We start from the raw sequence: 22,753 nt of genomic DNA, 5'->3' as shown, positions 1-22,753 counted from the left end.
CCTCATAATCTCACCAGCTAGAAAAAGGCCTTCATGAGGGTAAATGTTTTATAAGCATGTGTTGAATTTATATTTAATAGCAGAAAACATACCACTTTGTCAATAGAGACAAGATTTATGTTAGCATTAAATTCTAAGAGAAACCACATCAATGGATCCCTCCAGAATGGACATCACTGACAAAATACAGAGTTTTAAACAGTAGTATTGTAGATGATGACAAATTAACTTAAAATTTTTAAAATACTTGGCCGGGCGCGGTTGCTCACGCCTGTAATCCCAGCACTTTGGGAGGCCGAGGTGGGCGGATCGCAAGGTCAGGAGATGGAGACCATCCTGGCTAACATGGTGAAACCCCGTCTCTACGAAAAATACAAAAAAATTAGCCGGGCGTGGTGGCGGGCGCCTGTAGTCCCAGCTACTTGGGAGGCTGAGGCAGGAGAATGGCGTGAACCCAGGAGGTGGAGCTTGCAGTGAGCTGTGATGGCGCCACTGCACTCCAGCCTGGGCGACAGAGCGAGACTTCATCTCAAAAAAAAAAAAAAAAAAAAAAAAAAGATACTTAATTGTAATAACAACTGAAGACAATATAAAATCAGAATTTAATAAAGGCAGCCATACCAGTTGCTATTTTGAGCATTTAAGTTGATGTAGGAATAGAGCTTAGGAAACTCCCTGCAGCGAATGGTTGCAATTTCATTTATTCTTTAAATCAGTTATTCTACAACTATTCAGAGAACAAATGAGAACGGTATAGAATGTATAATCTAGCATAGGAAAGACTGTCACATAAACAGGTAATCATAATAATGTGATGATGACTATTGGAGGGAAGTTCAGAGTGTGATAAACCACATTACCCTAGGCTTGGAATGCTGAGGAAGGCTTATGGGAAGAAGTAACAAGTAACCTTAAAAACACAGAATGAGTAGGAGCAACCTAAGAGGACAGCAGAGGGAAAACTTTGAAGTAGAGGGAACTAAAATGTGCCAAAGCTCAGAGTTAAGAGAGTGCATGGTATGTCTGGGGAGCTAAAAGAAAGTTAAAATGTATGAAATGTAGTGGGCAAGAAGAAATAGGAAGTTACAGAGAACAAGATTATAAAGGGCCATGCTAAGGAGTTTCAAGGTTTTGTCCTAAAGATAATAGGAAACCTTGCAAGATTTTGTGCCTGGAGTATCATAATACCTTTGCATTTTTTCGTGATAACTTCAACTTCAGAATGTCACCATTATTTATAGAATGGAAACCGTTGTCAAGACGGAAGCAGGGAGACCAGTTAGAAAACTGTTTCAATGGTCCAAGGAATATATAGATGATGGTAGCTTGAACTTGGATAATGATATATAGACTGAGAGAGTGACATTCATTTGAGATCAACTTAACAGATTCAAAGTAACAAGGCTTACTGAATATTTGCTTGGGGAAGGTGAGAGAGAGGGAGATGCCAAGAATGACTTCCAGGTTTTTGGGGAGGAACACCTGGGTAGATGGTAGTAGAACCCACTACTAGTTGAAACAAAGGAGGCATTGGTGTTGGGGTAATATGACAGTTGTAGTTTTGGACATGTCTATGGAACATTCAAGTGAAAATGTCTAATAGTAGGAGTGGTAGAAGTTAGTAGTAGTAATTATTTTCACTTACACCCAATTCTTCTTTTTGGTAATAGCTGGTAATAGCCATTTCAAACCACAATTCAGTCTAATGCAGTTAGGACTAGTTCTGCTATTTAGTGAAGCAAGATTCATATGCTTTTAATACAAGACAGCATCAGGAGTTGAAATTCTGCTGTGGCAATTACTGAGTTTGAAATGTGTTCCTTCCTAGACTCAAGTCCATAGTACACTGTTTCTCCCCAAAGAACCATTTGTATCTCAAGTCCTGGGAATAGTATAAGGTCAGAAACCTAAGATTCTGTGTTAAAGAGAATAGAAGGAGGAGACCAATAATTGATCACTTTGGACTGTGATTAGCATGTCTCATGCTGTGTAAAAAGGAGTCATTTTAAGTTACTGACACTGACTTCTGAAGATTTTAGTACTTCCTCATTCAGACTGCTTAAAAAAAAAAAAAATTCTTCCCTAGCAATACCCAAGGAATGACAGCAAGGTTTGTTTAAAGATTAATTCCAAAGCCCACAAAATGTCCATTGAGAGGTTATTTCAAAACAACGGGATAGTTTCTCTTGCCCAGGTACTTTCCTAATTTTTAAAACATATGCAGAAGTCATTTGGTATTCATTTTAATATAAAATTTACAGATACAAAATCAGACCAAAAATACATTATTAGGTTTTAGACTTTGCTCAAATGATTTATGTAAAACAATATTTATATAATGCTCCTTAGTTAAACACTTGGTATCTAATGGTAGAAAATAACCATTAGCAATTTGAGGTTACATTTTGAATTAAATATGGTTATGCTTGGTATAGTTCATACTGACCTTTTAACTGTCTCATTTTGTGTCTCATGGTATCTAGATCAGCCAAAATTCTGTCCTTTTTCAGCCAGTTCTGTTTCTCTAATTTTTCTGCTTTCTGCAAAGCTAGAATAATACAAATACAAGATACTTTATCAACAGTCATTTATCATGCACACCAATAATTTATAAACAACTTTCTACTCAAAGAAATAGATTCAATTAGAAACAAGTAATTAAAAGGTAAGGGTCATTAAAAGAAACCTCATTTGAAAGATGACAGGGCTTAAGGCATCTCTTTATGGAATGGAGGAGGGGTAAAAAAAAAGAAGAGGAATGATGCTGTTTTATTATATAGATTTACCATATGCAATAGCCATATTTCATTTTCCACTTCCACAAACTGTTTGGAGGTGATGAAAGCCTGGCTTGGAACCATTCATTTTTTAAACATCCACCTACTGCCTAAAGGGTGCAATTCTTAAAAATGAAAATGTGCAGACAGGTCGTCCTCAGTGTGAATTAAACTCATTTGTTATTTTCTAATGTATACCATTATTCTCAGTCTTATAGACCAAGGATCTCTTTATCAACTGAATTAGACATTTTTCCACGCAGAATACTCCATTCCAGTAATAAAAAAACAGGCAATAGTGCAAATACGAGATATAGCTATCCTTGTGCACATATTAATTGATGAACCTTCTGTTCTTTGTGCAAATTTGATGTTATTATGTTGATATTATACCCATTTAATTCATTTTCTTATGATGGCATAAAATGTATTTCTCTCTCCCTTCATACACTTGCTTGAAAGAAAGCAAAAACAAAAAACTTACCATTTGGAGGTAGAAATGGTTCACCAGAAGATACCCAGATGGCAATAGGATTTCTGAGGATGAGGGTAAGCAAAGACTTATCTATACCATCCAAACTATCAGATGTCACAGATTTTGGAAATAATCTGTTTTTCACTTTCATTCTTAGATTTTCTGGTGGAAAAATGACACATTTATCATTGTTCAATGAATAATGAATAAATTTGCTTTCTGAATTTGTTTATTCAAATTTTATTATTCATTAATAATTTGATTAAACAAGCAATGCCAAAATCAGAGACTAATGCATAAATTTGGTCAGAAACTTCATATACAACAACAAAAAAAGCTAATAAGATTGTAAATATGTTTTAATTTCTTTCTTACACATCACCTAGTTCTGAAAGAAATTTGAGGTGGCTTACCAAAATACTTACTCCAAAATGGAAAAAATAGAGATAAAAAATCAAGCACAGGGGAAAGGAGTATAGGAATAGACTAAAGCCAGGGATAAAGTACCTTAGTGTTCTTATATTTTATTTTATTTTATTTTTTTATTTTTTTATTTTTTTTTAATTTATTTATTATTATTAAACTTCAAGTTGTAGGGTACATGTGCACAACGTGCAGGTTTGCTACATATGTATACTTGTGCCATGTTGGTGTGCTGCACCCATCAACTCGTCATTTACATCAGGTATATTTTAAATGAATAATAATATCTCATTCTGCTGTTTCTTTTTTTAAAAGAACAAAGTAATATGCTTAGAAGAAATAGTGTTTGGCCTGTTTACTCTGATAGGCATCAAATAGATGTTAGATATTATTTTTACTGTTAAACGGAAATAAATACCCTGTTTTTACTGGCTAGAGATAAAGCAAAATTTTGGCTCTGAGTTTCCTAATGGCCAAAGCAAAGAGAAAAACACAATTTCCAGCTTCATATGGCCCACATATAGTGAGAAATTCCATAGAAAATGCACTTTTCTTCGTTCTGAGATCTGAGAAAAATTCATTTAAGGGTCCTCATAAAGAGACTATTTGTGATATAGCTAACAGTACCCTGCAATAGAAAATTAATATATATTGAGAACTTACTATATACTGGGTATTTTATTAAGGCCTTTACATATATCGTCTCATGTGATTCTAAAAATGATACTCTAAGACTCTGAGTTAGGGCTTATTATCAGTCGTCTTTTACAGATATGGTAACTGAGCTTTAGTGACATAGCTGGGTGGTGGGAGAGTAAGGATTAGAATCCAGGCCATCTGCCAGTGAAGGCTGTGCTCTTAACCACTGCCTGCATAGTAAGCACCATGTTGAATTCTGACCAACAGCTGTTTCTTTAAAGTTCCTTAATGCAAACTGATGGCATAACACCAAGCCACAGTTCCATAAAGGGAGCAGTCTACTGATGGCCTTGCCTGATTTAAGCATACCCTTTAGAATATAGGGAGGAAGAGACGGAATCAAAAGAATGCCCTTTTGATAGTCCTACATTAATAATATTACTGCAACCAGGCTTTTAATAAGAATTTAAAGAATAGTGTTTTAAATTATAATTTTATAAAACCTGAAGTTCAGATATTCTATATGCCAAATAAAGGCAGAAATATATGCTTCAGCAATCAGCTAGGCATTAAATGTTCACACAATTATTTCTTAAAACTCGTTTGAAGATGAAATAAGTAATATCCTATACACAAAAGTGATAAGTAATTTCACTGAATGTTTGGTAAATATCAACCAGGCACTGTTCTAAGTTATATATGTGCATGTGTATATATAAATACACATATGAATATATATTCATATTTATGCGGACCAAATGAATATATTAATGATGATCAAATGAATACAGATATTGAATATATATATATATACACACACATATATATGTGTTCCAGTGAAAATATAGATATATAGATATATTTGCTATGGTTTGAATGTGTGCTTTCCAAAATTCTGGTGTTAAAAATTAATGGTCAATGTAATGATATTAAGAGAGATAGAGACTTTAAGAGGTGATTAGATCATAAGATCATAATTCTCTTCTCGTGAATAGAATTAAGACCCTTATAAAAGACGCTTCACACAGTGCTGGGCTCTTTTGCCCTTTCTGCTTTCCATTGTGTGAGGACAAAACATTATTCCCCTCTGGAGAATGTAACCCTCGCCAGACAACCAGATCTACCAACGTCTTGCTCTTAGACTTCGCAGCCTCCCGAATTGTGAGAAATAAAGTTCTGTTCTTTATAAATTAACCAGCCTGTGGTATTCTGTTACAGCAACACTAATGGACTAAGACAATGTTATCTATGTAATGGAGACATATTAAATATATATATATATCTATATCCATGAAGTAATTGACTATTTTACAAATAGTAAAACATGTAAATTTTATGTAAGAAACTTAAAATAGTAAAATATAGTTTAAAATGTATCCTAACATTATAAATAAGAAAACTGGAATACAAGAGTAGTTAAACAACTTACCCAAGGCCATTGAGCTAGCAAGTGACAAAGCTGGGATTTGAACCCTGGTATTCTGACTCCAAAACCCAAGTTCTTAACTTCTAAATTATGCCTCTCAATACAACCGTGATCTCATACTGAGAAAACTACTGAATCACTACTACCAAGACTTGCTTTTTTTTAGCAGACTGTTGTTTGGGACACACACTGTCACTGCCCTCAAACTGCAAATAGTCTAATAAGACACACACAGCTAAACAGACCGTTACCATGCAATGTGCCCAAAAATACAATAGATGGACATTGACGGGAGCTTGTGGGAGCTAGTAAAGAGTGGAGAAGACAGAGACAGGGAAGGGGAGTTGAATGATGGTAGAAGCGCAGAGAGATAGAGAGGACACCTTCCCTTCTAATAGTAGCAAGAGATTTCCATTGATCCAGCCCCCATTTCTCAAGTGGTCTCCAGTTGGTTTTGGTTCTGAGTAAGAACAAAAAATGATTATGTTCCATAAAGTAGCGGAACTGTCAAACATATTTTATTAATTATACATAATTTATTTATTGTTTTAGTGCTAAAATCAAAATTTGCATTAATTTTTAATTTTTCTTATAATTCTGCAAGGTAAAAACAACATGAGAATTTCATTGACACTCTTTGGGTCACAAAAGTAGCTTCCTATGATTTTGAAATTCTGGAAAAAGTGACTAAATGAAATAATCATGTTTAACATTTTTATGATCAAGCATAAATAGAATCAGCTAAATGCTGTAGATTGTAGCCAACCTTCCATACTTTCAACAATTATCTGTTCTTTTCCAACAGGAGCTGCATCTTGCTTTTGTTTCTCAGAGTCTCTCTGGAGAAAGGAGTCATCTAGAGCCCATAAAACCAAATCACGCAAGGTAAAGATTGGAGTTCCATCTTTGGTATATACTTTGGAGGCGGCTCTGGCAAGCCTGAGTTTTTCCGTGCATTCTGTAAGAAGCTAGATAACACAGGCAGTAAGAATCTGACAGGCAAAAGTGATAGGGTTGGGAATAATCATTAAAAGCTTGTCATTCTAAAAATCTGAAAAAAAAAATCATCCACTTTGAGAAAATAGAAAGCTGAATTACTACTGATGTTGATCTTTGATCAGAGATTATTTTCCATATTAGATTGTTCTACCTAATTTCACAACAGTAGTCCAATCCAGTTGTAAATTTCCTAGCTCCAAAAATGTAACATGGCAGCTGACATATATTAATACATTTTAGCATCAGATTATCTTCTAAGAAATGTTCAACTTAAAAATCCACTTTCAAATTTGTTGCTTTATAAGTTATACAACTGTTGTAATACTTCATACTGATAAACCGCTTCAAAATAAATAAGTAGTTAACCTTCAAACCAAGAACTGACAGGTATTATTACCTCCATTGTGCAGATGGAAAAACAGGATGAAAGATTAAAATTTTTGCCCAAGACCATAAAAGCCAGCTGTGGATCCCTGGGTGAATCTTGGAGTTGCTAACTTCTGTATTTTGCTTAGTCTATTGAATAACAATATCTTAATTTAAAAATATATTTTCAACCAAAGAGGTGAGGGAATAGATACGTGTGCTTGCAAAGAAGTCTGCAGGGTAACTCCGTATCATATCAAACATCACTTGTAAAATACATTGTTAAAGGCATTGGCCAGAGTGAATAGTCAAGATAATCACCAAGTAGTGCAAGGACAAAGCTGGGTTGGGGCCTTCTAGCTTCTCCTCTCTTCCTATGACTATGAGGAGCAGCCCCCAAGGCAGACCACATAGTTGCTCCTAACACAACCCCTGCTTCCCCAATTTGAAAATAAAACAAAACATCCTATCAACAAATAAATGCCCAGATACTCCAGATGGTGAATGAGGTGGCATCTATTGGATGATTCAGATGACATACAACTTGAAGCTGGCATGAGAAACAAGGCAGAAAAAGGCATTCCGTCTATCATAAGAAGGAAGAAAATCTAGTAGCTTTGTTTTCCTCTTTCTTACAGATCTCTACTCTAGAGCCAATCTAAAAACTGAATTCTGGGTTTCTAAGTCTGTACCCACTGACATACAATCAAATAAAATGTCTTTCAGTAAACAGAGATCTTGATCTCATCAGCTTTAACTGGTGAATCTGGCCAGAGACATTTATCACTCAATCCCACTGCTTTTTCTTGTCAGAAGAATTGCCATTATCATTACCTCTGAAGATACAAACAGCATTTAAGTGATAGCCACTTACCATGGGGAATGTTCCAGCCACAATTAACTTCCCATTACGATATCCATCCCCATTTTTGTATGCAATTATTTTCACTGCCTTCTGGTGTGTGGCTGCCATGCCACTGTGAGATGCAGCTTGCGTGCAGGTCTTCATTCGTAAAGACAATAGATGTGCTTGGTAATAACTTAGAGTTTTTTCAGCCTCGTCACATGACAAATCAACCTAATTTATTTTTAAAAATAAATTGTACATTTACTCAGACTTTCTTGTTTTAGTTTGCTACACTTCAGTCTCTTAATAAATGTGTGTATGTGTGTGTGGTGTCTACATTTTGCAATGCTCTCTTCATGTGTTAGAGATATTGAATACTAGAGTCGGAAGGATGTTGGATCCAAATTCTTCAGTTCCCTCCCAGGCCTGTCACTGAGCCACTAGGTGACTTTGGGCATCTGGCTTGTGTTTTTGGCATTCTCTTGTTTTTGTTTGTTTGTTTATTTGTTTTTTGCTTTCTCTCTGCAATGGCCAGAGAGAGCCTGGATTAAAGTAATCATACACTAACATTATAGATAGCCTCTGAATTTTTAACTTTAGGATGATTCCACCATATGGTGGAAGATGTTGATGAATGGGGAGGGGAATGGTTGTAGCTTTAACCACATGGTAGTAAGGGTGGTGAACACCACTCTTTTGCTTTCCCTTTTCATCCCAAACTAGGATGCTGCCCTGAGGGCAAAGTTCTGTCTGAAATTCTGTAGCACTGGGGATTCTTTCCAACCAACTCCTCACCACCTCCTTAACATTATCCCACTATCTTCAAAGCAAACCAGATGCTTTCAGGTTTCCCAGAGGACTGACTTCCTTTCTCCTTCAAAGCTATTGCTTCTGTTGATGTTTTCTGTAACCTGTTTTTTTTAACTCCAATGCGTGTCAGGATTAGAGAAGGGAGGAGGGTGATCTGGGGATGGGGTGAGCAAGCCCTGAAGAGCACACCAGGCTGGAAGATATTCCACCTTTTAGGAATCGCTCCTTTTTATTCAGGCGTGTAAGTTCCCTTAGTTTTTACTTCTATAGTTATAGGAAAGTGGCAGAGTGTTTTTTTTTTTTTTTCCCCTCCATGAAGTCTAAATACTATTAGACATGGATGTGTGAATTCAGGCACCCCAATCTGAACAGTCATTAACAACAACACGTCCAATTCCCCCTGAAATGTTCCATACTAGTAAAAGGAAGTTTTTTTCCTGTGGATATAGGCAAAAAACTGTTCCATGAAGTAAAGATTTGCGGTTACTTCCTCACCTAAAAGCAACACTATGAACAGTGAAATATGTCAGTAAATGATTAAAGCTGCAGAAGTGCCCAATTAACTTCAAAGAGTCTATTGAACTATTAATAGACAATGCATTTTAAATTACAGTGGGGAAAAGGAAATCAATGCAGGTAGAATGGTAAAGGTGCATCTGAGGAAGATAAATTGGATGAGTGGAGATGAACTTGAGTGCAAGGCAGATAATGAATGCATCAAAGTTTCCAAATTGTTGCCATACATGCATTAGCAGAGCTCAGATCATTACATACCTCAGCCACACTGATGACCTTGAATGGCCCTTGTAAGAAGGGCTTCTGAGTCTTGGTGCCTGAAATACAGAGGAATGGAACCCCTGGAAGCAACTGTTTCAATCCCTTCTCTGTTCTCATGGATTGTCCACAAGCCAAGCAGAGCATAGTTTTTCTCTTTCCATCAGGTGAGAGATAATAGTATCCCTAAAATGGGAGACAAAGATGGCTTTATATAGGAGCATCTAAATTGTTATAGCATTGCTGTAGAACATTTTACAATATAAATATAGCACTTTTAACACCCCAAAATGCTAAATTTAAAATTTTATGCTAAATTTAAATTTAGCATAAATTTAGCCAAAATGCTAAATTAAAAAATTTAAAGTATTTCCAAATTCTGTAATGACAATTCAACACCAATGAATATAAACTGTGTGCAAAATCAGCTTCTTGGAGGAATGGCCAGCTCCAGATTTGGGGCAAGAAATATACAAGACAATGAAGGGATATCTTGTGTCCTGAAAGAGAAGAAGCCATCATCATGTCCAAGAGACACAGGAGCCAACATGAAGGAGCCTCCACTGCCCCAAAATGGGACAATTAGGGAGCAACAGAAAGAACCATAACTAAAACATTTTGAAAATGTTTAAATATATAAAATCCTATGAGTTTTAATGATGCTAACAATATAAATAAAAACAAATAAACCCCAAGCAAATAAAAACAAAACTGCAACTCATGGGAGACTGTTGGAAGTAAACTGGCATCAATTTAAAACTCTACAAACTGGCCACTAGAAATTGTAGCAGATTATTTGTAAAGATGGCCACAATAAAACCATCCTACTCTTATTTGCATGCCCTTTTAAAATGTGACATTTTGGTCCACCAGTCACGAAGTAGAATCTTTCTTTTCTTCTTTCCTTGAATCTGAGAAAGGCCGTGTTACTTGCTTTGGCCAACATAGCACTAACAAATGTGATGCAAGCAGATGCATAAGAAGTGCTTGCACATTGGAGCTTATTCTCTTTTGGCTGCCATTGGAACCCCAAGACCACAATGTGAACAAACTTGAGCTAGCCTGCTCGAGAAGCCATGTAGTTGAAGAACCAATGTTCCCAGCTAACAGCCTGCCAACCACCAGATGGGTGAGGGACACCGTCTTTGACCATCCCATCCCCATAAAAACACCCAGCTACCAAAGAACCACCAGATAACTGTAGCCACATTAGTGACCTGGGACAAGACCAGCAGAACTGCCCAGCTGACCTCAGCTCAAATCGCTGGCTCACAAAGCAAAAAATGTTTTTTTTTGTTTAAGCCACTAAATTTTCAGGGGTTTTGTTACACTGCAATAGATAAGTGAGATCAATAGAAAGAATTAGGTGTTCATTCTACATTCCCTTACAACCACATTTTGAGTGGTCAGATATTGAATTGATGAGCTAAAGTCCTTCCTTCTATTAAAAGTTTAGTTAATCAATGTAGGAAAAAATGATAGAATTAGACAAAATTGACCCTTTTGAAACAAGAGGGCAACATCAAGTGAAATGTCATTGGGGAATTTTTAAACATGAAATCAGGTTGTAAATATCTGAACCCACTCATAACTATCATGACTAAAAATGGAAAACCCACACATTGCCTATGTGAGTGATAAATAGGAAACGTGGGAAAACCTGTGAAGATTCTGGCCAAAAAAAAATGTTAAACATAAATCTAGTTATAACTATAGGACTCAATTTCATTTATAGAAATTATGGCGGATGGAGAAACAAGTCAAAGGATGCCACAAAGAAGAAAGTAAACAAATCCCATTAAGGGGCATTCAATATGAAAATGGAGCCAGACTATGCCACTGAGTGTCACATAGAGACCTTATTTGAATCTTGACACAAACCAACAAACCATAAAAAAAAATTTTAGGGCAACCTGGGAAATTTGATTAAGGATAGAATATTAGATGGCCAAAGAATTATTGTTAATCTTGTTAGCTGTAAGAATGGCATGATGAGTGTAAGTCAGAAAATGTCCAAAATTTTTAGAAGTATGTGCTTAATATGGAGGTGAAATAATACAATGTCTGGGGTTGGCAAACATGGCAAAACCTAGATAATAGTTAAATGCTAATGGTGGATAAATGAAGACTTATTGTCCTAGTCTCTCTACTTTGAAATATGTATGAAAATTTCCATAATAAAAATTTTAAGTACATTAGATGAATATAAACTACCTAATTTGGTTTTTTTCTCACAATTTTCCTTCATTCTTTCCTACTAGAATCAGAGTCTAAGTGATTTCACTCAAAAATCAGCATTCAACTTGTATGATCATAAAGTTTTCTAGGGAGAAAATTTTTCTTGTTTTATTAAATTACTCTCTTTTACCCTATTTTTCTTTTATCTTTGAGAGGAAGGAACCACTTACTGGTTGATCAATGTTTTCCTCTTTAATCACAGATGATGTACAGATGCCAGCGTAATTTGCTGATGTAATTTCCTTATCCAAGGCAGTGCTATGAAAGGCCACAAGTGCTTTTATATCTTTCATGTAATGCCACTTTTGATTGGCAGCTCCATTGTTGTATGGCTTATATTTCTGAAAAAAAGAGGCAAAATATGGAGTCAAGTGAGTTCATGAGAGGGTTATAGTAGTCTTGTTTTTCATTGCATAAATCCAGAAAGTGCAGAGAATTACTCATAACCCCACCATGCAGTAACAACTACTACTCTTGAAATTTTAGTGATTAGATACGAAATCTTTTTTATCTTTATAAACATACATTATTTGATTTACAAAAATAGAATCATAAAATGCATACAATTTGGTAACTGCAATTTTTTTTCTTAACAATATTCCCTGAACCTTTTTCTAACATCTTGTAAAAATATATACCATTTCATTGTAGGGATATTTTACTAATCTTCAATAGTTAAACATGTAGGTTCTTTCTCAAAATTTCTCTAAAGTAAACAAATAGTGTAAATAAATATTTGGGAAATCCATGATAATTTTTAGGATGAATTTCTAGAAGTAGAGTTGCTGATAAAAAAATCATTTTAAAGATTATATCAAAATGCCTTCTAGAGAAATTATTTTATTTTGCACTTGTGCCAATAATATACTAAGTGACCCATTTTCCTTACATTCTTGCCAAAAAATGGGCAATATTTCCAAAACACGAATATAATAAATGAAAAAAAGTACCTTGTTGCTATTTTAATTTACATTTCATTGATTATCAAAGAGGTTTATTTCTTAAGTACATTCAGTTAAACATGTAATAGAAACAATATATTTATTCTAATTGTGAAAGATGGCTCAAGTACAAGTAAAGAAATAGTTTCAGTTGAACAGAACTTAAACCATTAGACTAGTCCTAATTAAATATATCATAACACCTCAAGGAACTTTTGTAATTAATAACATCTACTTTACCAAGCAAGAGCTTCATAGCAAAGAAGAAAATAAATGAGTCCCAAGAATTGATTTAATGGATCAGACAATAAAGCCTCCCTCAGAGGTCTGAAAAACCAAAGACTATATTTTCAAGGGACAGAAAAGGGTCTAGTAGCATTAACCTGCCATGCCTCATTTTTATTATTCTACATGAACTTTAATATTTTCTCACAAATCAGTTGTTTCAATAAATACAACACTAGCAACAAAAAATTATTGAAAGGTAATCCAAATTACCTTGGGGTCAGATTATTTCTTATGAAATGGTAACCTTGGGAGAAACCATCCATATCTATAATTTTATGAAAATGATTAAGGTGCTAAAATTGTATGTGTATGGGGTTGTATCTCACTGTGGTCTGTACTGAAGAGGCACCTGACAGAGAAGAACGTATTATTATATGTACTGTATCTCCTAGAATAATTTTTTAGTCCATATTTATCACCAGGATAGAAGACTTAATTAAGCTTTGATATTGGTCCAGATTGCTATGTCTCAATTCTGGATTCAGGGCCTGCAAAACAAGTTGCCTCGTTGCTATTAAAAACACAGAATAAAACAAATGTTATTTGGAGGCAATCTATTCTGTTCAACAAGAGGATGGAAAATACTGAGGAGGACACAGAAAGTAAATGCAAAGCAGGAATGCTTCTACACTTTCTCCCTTACTAGCAAGGAAAAACACATACTCATTTAGGAGTGGTTTTGGTTATAAGCATGTGAGAATGACAGAAAAATATGAAAGAGAAAAAAAGATCTTCCTAGGTCTTTGTCCAAAACTCAAATGAAGCCAGACTTCTCTGGAGTCTCCATAAATTGTCTGGCTGCTATAAGCATTTGCAACAGTGAATGAAAAGAGAATTTCAAATGGGTCGTTTGGTAGAATTAACACTGATGATCTTGCATCCTTCAGGAAGACCTCCCTGACTAGGTTCTTTCTCTCCAGCTGCCAAGGCCTTTAGAAACGGGAGCCTTGCATATGTTCCTGATGATCAAATTTAGGTGCATCTAATAGCCATCCACCTGCCTGCAGCCACCACTGAGACCATAAGCTTCATGAATGCTGTTGGGACAATTTCTCATGCTTGCCATTGGGTTTGATTTCAGTAAGTAGCATAGTGCCTGACATGCAGCAAGCCCACAATCACCATCTGTTGGATTAAACTAAATTAAGAGGTACATGAACATGTTCAATTTAAAATCTAGGCAGACTATTGTAAATATTTTAACAACATTCAAATAGGATTCTAAGACAGTTTTCTTTTCCACTACAAGGAAGCATAAAGCTTTACTTAAATTTAATTAAAAGGCCATGACTAATCTTTAGCCATACGTATCTTACCTGAACAATAACTGGATAGCCACAAACTTCATTTCCAGTCTTGGTCATAGACACCGCCAGCACAAGGTCAGGGTTACTCACCAAGTGAAAGGTCCTTGGGAAAACAGGATTAGCCACATTACAAAGTAGCATGACCAGATTAGATCTCCCTCTGTGCCACTTAGCACTGTGTTGCCTCTCAGCTCCATGCATGCTCTGTAATAATGAATGTGAATCCTTTAAGAATTTCTCCCCCACAGTAAGTGTGATGTTAAGCTTTCTCAGTAGAGAGTGCTGGAAGAAGACTGCAGGATGAAGGGGCTCTCCAGCTCTTTCTGGCTGTGGCAGGCGGTCAGCGGTTGGGAGTAAGAATACCCAGTGATGTTCTGCTCCAGCCAGGTGCCCAGGATGCAGGTCTCCCGGCACCCTCATAGCCCGGGCTTGCCTATTGTTCCTTTGCTCAGTGCCCGCCTGACATGGACACCACATGCTTCAGGCCTCCTAGTGTACCAGCACCCCATTCCCTCTGCATGCTGGTGTGCCCAGCAACTGACCACCCCCCTATATGTTCCGGAGTATTATGTCCTGTTCACTCAGTGTTATGGTTTGAATGCCCTTCCAAAACTCATGTTGAAACTTAATTCCCAATGTGGCAGTATGAAGAAGTAGAGTCTTTAAGAGGTGATTGGATAAAGAGGGGTCTGCCTGGATTAATCCATAGATGAAAGGGCTAATGGATTAATAGGTCATAATGGGAGTGAAACTAGTGGGTTTATAAGAAAAGGAATGTGACGCCATGTTCTGTGCTGTATGATGCCCTGTGCTGTATGATGAGCTGTGCCATCTCAGGGCTCTAGAGAGTCCCCAGCAGCAAGAAAGCTCTCACCTGATGCACCCTTCAATGCTGGAATTTCCAACCTCCATAACTGTAAGAAATAAATTTCATTTCTTACAAATTACCCAGTTTCACGTATTCTTTTTTTCTTTCTTTCTTTCTTTCTTTCTTTCTTTCTTTCTTTCTTTCTTTCTTTCTTTCTTTCTTTCTTTCTTTCTTTCTTTCTTTCTTTTTTGAGATGGAGTCTCACTCTGTCACCTGGGTTAGAGTGCAGTGTCACGATCTCAACTCACTGCAACCTCTACCTCTTGGGTTCAAGCGATTCTTCTGCCTCAGCCTCCCGAGTAGCTGGTACTATAGGCATGTGCCACCACGCCCAGCTAATTTTTGTATTTTTAGTAGAGACGGGGTTTCACCATGTTGGCCAGGCTGGTCTCAAACTCCTGACCTCATGTGATCCTCCCACCTCAGCCTCCCAAAGTGCGGGGATTACAGGCCTGAGCCACCGTGCCCAGCCCAGTTTCAGGTATTCTGTTATAAGTAACAGAAAATAGACTAAGACACCCAGCCACCACAGACAAACTCTGGCCAGGCATGCCAGTAAAACTGCTCTGCAATTCAGTGGAATGGAACCATACCTTTTCTAATGAGTCCTGAACCCCAGCTTTGGGGAGGGGACCCCATTGCAAGTTTATCCTTTCTTGGGCAGTCTCTTTCAGCCATAGGGTGATATATATTATACACATATGTAATGTACATGGGTATATATACCCTAATTTACTGCCTGGGTAAAATAGGGAGGATAAAAAGACTGTGGTTAACATAAATGTAATTTTCCACTGAGTTCTACTGCATAGTGTAATGCACAGTTCTCTAGGTTTCACCGGCTTACCCAAACAAATGAGTTTTAAAAGCCACCCATCTACATGAAAGAGAACAATATGCTAAGGGAAGATGTGCAACAAAGCTCAGAATTACTGTTACTGTGCAAACACACTTCTGCCGTGGGACATATATGATTCTGAATCATGCCCACACCTAATCAACAAGACTTCTGCAAAACCTCTCTTGTCCAAGTCTGTCTGGGTGTTCCTAGAGGGTGACTTGTGCTCATGAGCAAATCCTGTCCCACTGGGTCCCCAATGCTCCACCTCTTCTCTCTGGACTCTGACATTTCCCATGAGGGATCAACCAATATCACCATGTCCCTTCCACTAACTGTCTCTCTTTTCCGTGGCTTGACATGAGGAGCTCCCAAGATGACGAAAGTATAGAATGTTCTGCAAAGTGGGAGGAGATGGAAAGAAACTGTCCTTCTCTTTTGTGTTACACATGGTTAGATTTTCCAAGGCAGTGCTACACATGACCCAACATCTCATAGAGTTTTAGACTGACTTATCTTTTCTGTTTTCCCTTAAAGTCTTCTCCTTCTCCTTATTTCTCCACAGCAGTCATAATGAAAGGAAGGAAGAAAGAAACAAAACAAAACAACACTGACAGACATTGAGAAATATTCAGAACTAGTATTCTCTTCCAATGACCAAGTAATACTGGGTCAAACTCATGCAATGGCTTTCTCTTGCCACAGGGTCACATTCTCATTCCCCATGCATGTCCACCCAAATTTATCAGCCATGCTCAAATTCCAGTTTAGGTTTAAGCGGGGACCTCTACTGTAATACAGAAAACCGAAACAGTAATATAAATTGCTAAATACAGTGTAGAAATGAGGAAACACTAGGATGTTAGCTCCATAAGGGTAAAGATTTTTTATCTGTTTTGTTCTTCGTAAAGCAACAGCTCCTCAAACACTGCCCTCAATAACCATTGGTAGCTGAATGAATGAATTCTGGTTCCATATGGCAAACCATTCATAGAAACAAAAGCCTGCTGTCCTACCTCCACATTGCAAAGGCAGCTTAGCCCAGGTGAATGGGGGTAAAGAAACACTTTCACCAAGTCTGTCTACACAGTTGCTTTTCCCATCTTTTCTAACAACAGCCCAGCAAGTTCTCCTTGCTGGAGGCTTTGCTCATCTCAGTGGGCAGAATAAGACCAGCTCCTCTCCTGCCCACGTAGGGCCCACTGCTGCCGCCTGCTGAAGCTTGTGCAACCTCCCTCAAAGTACTGATTCATAAGCCTTTTCATCGCAGACCTTTTGAGAAGCCAGTGAAAATCTCAGCTCTTTCCCAGAAAAAAATAAATTGCACAGATGCACAAACATACTTTTTGTACACTTATTTCAAGATATTAAAGAGGTCCCTGGAGACCCACCATATCACACTAATGGTAGAATTGGAAGCAAACCAATCTAAAAAACAGGGAATTGTTTTCTTTTTTGTTCATTAAAGAAATGTTCCATATGCACCAAAAAAAAAAAGAGAGAGAGAGAGAAATGTGTAATCAACTAGCATGGACCTAACAGCTATCAACATTTTGCCATTCTCGTTTCATCCATTCCCCTCAAGTTTTAAAATTTTTGTTTATGATAGAATGTCTTACAACAAATCTAAGATAGCTTTTAATTTTATCTGTAAATACTACAATATGTTTCCAACTTATCAGCACTTTTTTTTAACATAACCATTGAAACATTATTGCACCCAACAAAATTAACAGGACTTCCTTAATGTCATCAGATAGCCAAGCTGTTTTATATTGCTCCTGATTATCTAAAAAATAACTTTTGTACAGTACTGTAGCTGGTTTAAATTTGGATCCAGGACCAGACATTGAATTAGGTTGATATATTTGCTAAGATAGGAATTAGTTTATACTGCGTGAGTGGAAATCACAAATTGGTTATTTTATGAAGTTGGAGGAGAGAGGGAAGGTGTGTGTTGGGGGAAGGATGGGGAGTAAGTTAATGAAAAGTATCAAAAAAATTGAAAATTGGAGACTTTTTAGAATTCTTATTTGATCTCTTCATTTCATAAAAAAGATATCGATGAGAGTTTGGTCTTGAGTCCAATGGCCAGATAAAACTGTATACCCAGGAGATCAGAGTAAAGATTCCTTCTCTGAATCTGATTGTGGATAAATTGTATGTAGCTTACCTAGCATTTACATTTGATTTTATTCCCTTCCTCTTCTTTGGCTAGGATAAAGAATTATCAGCTAAGTTAAATAGAAGACCCAGAACTCTCAAATATAGTTCAGCTTGTTCTGTGGGGTCCATGCTAGACTTATTAGGATCCTATTCACCTTTTGATATATTAAACCCAAATATAATGGGATTACCTGCTGTCTTCCTGATGTATCCAGCGCTGATTACTACCATCAGATTTCTTCTCCACCAAAACCACCTCCATGCCTGACCGGAGACTGGGACCTTGAACCCCCAAGACTAGCTGAGGAGCAGCAAGGCTTATAATCTGCCCATCTCTGTATTCGAACTGCTGATGGCAATGCTTGTGCAATTTACTATGCTTTGGTGAACAGCTGAGACAAAGAAACCTCCATTAGTGGCAGAAAAATGTCCCATGCATTTGATCCTGCACTTGATGTGCTGGGGATTATAAGTTCTGTTGGTGAGAGCTCCAATATGAACCACGTGAACTTGCAATGATAGACCATAGCATTAGAATGACAACAACGCTACTAGCACTGCACTTCTAAGCTGACATAAGAAGTAGAATTCTGAGCTTATTTTGTAACAGAAATAAATGTTTACCAGGAGAATATTTGAAAATTCATTAGCAAAGAGAAAAGAACTTCAGTTGACAAGGTAATTTAAAGAGGAAAAAGTAAAATTTAAAATTAAGTAAGAGAACAGGGGCAGGGGCAGGGGCATGTAGAATCAAAACAGAGAAATAAGGGAATTCTGTTCAAACTATGATTGTTTCTATCCTCTGTCTACAGTATCCCTCGAAACAGAACGCCATTCTCCAAGTTTTTAACTCACCTCTGACAATTCATAGCACATCATAAAATAATGATGAATTAATAATTTAAATGGCTCTCTTAAGGATCTTATATTAAGCAGAATTAACATGTTACATATCATAACACATTGTCAATTAAATTAATCTATAAACATCTAATAAGCCCCTACTATGTGCATGGCCTAGTGCTAAATGTTGAAGTGTCAAAAATATTTAATTCACATGTTCCAGTAACTGCTGTAATGTCAAGTAAATATCTAAAGATTATGAAATAATACAAAGTATTAGATTATGAAATAATACAAAGTACTATATATTCCTGTCATTTCATTGGACATTGACAAAAAACATTAATAAAGAAGAAACTGCATTTTCTTAATTTCTTAAAAACATCAGGGCATTTTAAATCCTTATTCATAAGTTCACTAGCACACTCATTCAACAAATATACAGGCTCTGTGCTAAGTTGTCAGGAGGCAAAGGTGGATAAGCATACTGTTTAATAGAAAAAACACAAATGAGTAAGAGATTATATGCTGAGCAAAACAAACCAAAGAGTAAAGGACGTTCCTGCAAAATTTTGTAAATATTTTAATCAAAACCATAAGACAAAAATGTGCATGTTGATAGAAACAGCAGTTAACAGCAGTGAAAACTCTTAGGAATATATGTGTCCCAAGGTGAGAAAACTAACACTAGACAGAAATCTTTAAGAGGATTCCTTTGCAACTTTTTACCTGTATTTCTTCTGTGATTCCACATTTTCAAAGAGCCCTTTTTCCATTTTCTTTGGAAGACTGTCATCCTTATCAAAGTCATGCGAAGTTTCCTGCCAGGCATACCTGAGAAGTGTGTGACAAGCCTTCATTCGAAGATGAGCTCTCGCATGTGAATCTCTATCAGGGTTCAGAAGCAAACACAAATCTAAGAAATCTCATTTGTGCTCATAAAATTTTTTTCTGAGGTGTAGTCTGATCATATTCTGCAGGATGTTGGTGGATCTATAAATCTTATTTCCATAAGGGTGCCTGATATTTGAAATTCACATCTTACTAATACATCATTTAGATCTTTTAATATAAGGCTACAAATAAAATCCCTCAATCACATAATAAACAGCATTCATCTCTGTCATGTTTACTCAGAAAAAATGAGACCATGTATTGTATTTCAAAAATCATAAAGATTGACTACTTGGTAGTTTGAGAAATTTACAATGAACATGTAATGAGACTCCCTCTGTCTACCCCATAATTGGGTCATAATTCTGACTGGAACAGTACAGCCTAGATTACCCAGTTTTGTAAAGTTTACTCATTAGACAAGGCTAAGAAATCTTAACTTTTCCGAGATTTCTCTACAGAGAAATCTAGGGAAACTCAAATAGCATCTGCATAGATAAGCCAGCTTTTGACAGAGAATAATACAATAAACAGAGTAAATAGTCATAGTTTGAATAATTGAGTCAGCCTTCTGACTTCTTATTAAAATGAAGATATAAAGGGGATCAGTAGCTGCCATATAGATCTGTATATATAAAGTTCCAGGCCACTGTTGAGATCACATTTGCCTTCAGTGGGATCATGATATGAGGACTGTTTGATTGAGGAAGGATAAATATACAGGCAAAGCAGCAAGCCTATTTCAGCACTCTAAATCTGCATACCTGTAAATAAAGTTCTCTGGGACAGACTGATCACGAAGGTGCTTATGATAATTTGATGTAACTACAAGCATTATTAAATTACCAAAATCTTCAGGGACAATTCCTGTGCTAGCAGAGCTGACCGTACTCTTTTCAAATGTAATAGAAGTATTACATGTAGATTTGAAACTGGTGGGTAATGACTGCCTCATTCAGAACTGCAGGCAGCACAAGCGGCTTCTCGAGGCAAAACTCTCCTTTTACAGTTAAAAAACAACAGTGCCATCTTGTGTTAAAAATAAAAACCACAGCTTTCTCACTAATTCCATTTCGTTGAGGAAAAGAGAGAGGGGAAAAAAGTCATTCTTAGCTTTAACAAAGTTAGAAAGATGCAAACAAGATTCTTCACCCAAATCCAGAGGTTTAATTTTCTTACTTGGAATTTCTCTATCAGCTCTTGAACTTCCTGGCAAATAAGATATAGTCAGGTCAGTTTTAGAACAGTCATTTTTTCAGTCCATCTTGCTTTATTAATTGATTTGTTCATTCATCGAACAAATCATTCGTTAGTTATTCACTCCTTTAATCAATATTTATTGAACATCTACAAGACAGGTAAGTTATCAGTGCTCATGGAGTTTACATTCTAGTGGGAAGAAGAGAGATTAAATAGACAAGTAAATGAATAAACAAGATAAATACCATACCTTGAATAAAATAGGATATTGTGATGGAAATTGACTGGGACAGGGTAAGGTTTACTTTAGCAATGGAGTCAAAGAAGGCTTCTCTGAGAGGTGATGTTTGAATTGAGACATAGACAATAGGAAGGAGCCAGTCACGTGAGGATCTAGAGGGAGAGCCTTCCAAGCAGAGAAAAGAACAAATGAAAAGGCGATGAAGCAAGATTATGGTTAGCCCATTTCAAGAACAGAAAGACAGTGGTGTGACAGGCAGTGAGTGAGGGGATGGTAGTTCTAGACAAGGCTTAAGAGGTGGGCAGGTACCTGTGATTCAGTGAGGAAATGAGAAAGTTTGCCCCACTCTCTATGTTCCAAAAGTCTTTTTATCCTGCAAAGCACAAAAATGGTAGGCAAGTGCTACCAGAATTGCTTTTCCATTTTTCTTATTGTTTGTGCCAGACACCTTTATGATAAAAAAGCAATCAAGAAGGATCCTTCTAGACTGATGTTCTAGCTGCTGGCTTTATGCATGTCCCTCCTTAAATCATCCCATTTTTCAAATATGCAAAAACCTCCAAACAAGCACATTTAAGAAAGTCTGGGAAAAATGTTACAGTGACTTCCTAATGCAAGATGATTTAGGATTATTTCAGGATTGTGTCATCAGAAATGGTTCAAATGACTAGTGACAGCCTGGAAAATAGATAACCCAGGGTATTAAAAAATATTTCAAATAGTTTAAGAGCTGCCAAGTAGAAGAGGAATAGGGTATAATACAGAGAAACACATGGAATAATAAGATGGAGATGGTTTAAATAATTATTTAAATGTTAGAATGGGCCTCCTTGAAAACAGTGATCTCTCTGTTATTAGGAGTATTCAAGAAGAGGCTTGAGCAAAAGAGCCTGCTTGGAATATGCAGGAGATGCCTGCATTGTACTCTGAGAGAACCCAATCACTTTTAACCTCAAGGACCGCAGGCCTTCATGAAATCTCTGATTCAGAACAATGAGAATCTTTGCTCTCAAAAATGTTTCTTTCTTTTCTCTTACTTTCTGTTTATTTTTTTTCCAAGTGCAGACTAAATTACTCAAAGGATAGATGACACTTTCTTTAGAAGGGGATGTGAAAGTTTGTGGTAAATTCCTTGACTGTTGAGAAAGATGCCATCTAAGACCAATCATTCTCTCTGAAAAATGCCTTCTGGTGCCTTTATTACTGTCAGTCATAGGACCAAATGAATCACCTATCCGAATAAGGAAGTTTGGTTTCTAAAAGTTCATATTCTTATAATTGAGGATAGAAACAATTCATAACAATGATATATAAATTATTCTCACAATTATTGCAGTGGTAATTGGCCAGGTATTTTCGCTTTTATAATTTGAAACACATTCAATCTTTCCTT

At 36.5% G+C, this 22,753-nt stretch overlaps 1 protein-coding gene across 4 annotated transcripts in view; it reads right to left on the bottom strand.

The window, feature by feature from the left end:
• Positions 1–22,753, bottom strand: part of DCDC1 (doublecortin domain containing 1) — a 505,142-nt gene that overhangs the window by 34,471 nt on the left and 447,918 nt on the right. For 2 of the 4 annotated variants that reach the window (XR_012093393.1, XM_008002854.3), the window contains exons 28-36: positions 19,755–19,913; positions 18,374–18,574; positions 14,320–14,413; positions 11,945–12,115; positions 9,537–9,722; positions 7,980–8,183; positions 6,507–6,708; positions 3,262–3,414; positions 2,447–2,548 (exon numbers count right to left, since the gene is read on the bottom strand). Coding sequence is in view for 3 of the 4 variants with exons in the window: in XM_008002854.3 (XP_008001045.3) it covers positions 2,447–2,548; positions 3,262–3,414; positions 6,507–6,708; positions 7,980–8,183; positions 9,537–9,722; positions 11,945–12,115; positions 14,320–14,413; positions 18,374–18,574; positions 19,755–19,913 (1,472 nt within the window). In the remaining variant the exon portion in view is untranslated. The remainder of the gene's footprint in view (positions 1–2,446; positions 2,549–3,261; positions 3,415–6,506; positions 6,709–7,979; positions 8,184–9,536; positions 9,723–11,944; positions 12,116–14,319; positions 14,414–18,373; positions 18,575–19,754; positions 19,914–22,753) is intronic. The other 2 variants (XM_073017517.1, XM_073017521.1) reach the window with 1 other exon arrangement.

Source organism: Chlorocebus sabaeus, chromosome 1, assembly GCF_047675955.1.
Source record: "Chlorocebus sabaeus isolate Y175 chromosome 1, mChlSab1.0.hap1, whole genome shotgun sequence".
Classification (NCBI taxonomy): Eukaryota; Metazoa; Chordata; class Mammalia; order Primates; family Cercopithecidae; genus Chlorocebus; species Chlorocebus sabaeus.
Note: the sequence above shows the minus strand (reverse complement) of the source record. Positions and strands in the feature narration are given on the sequence as shown.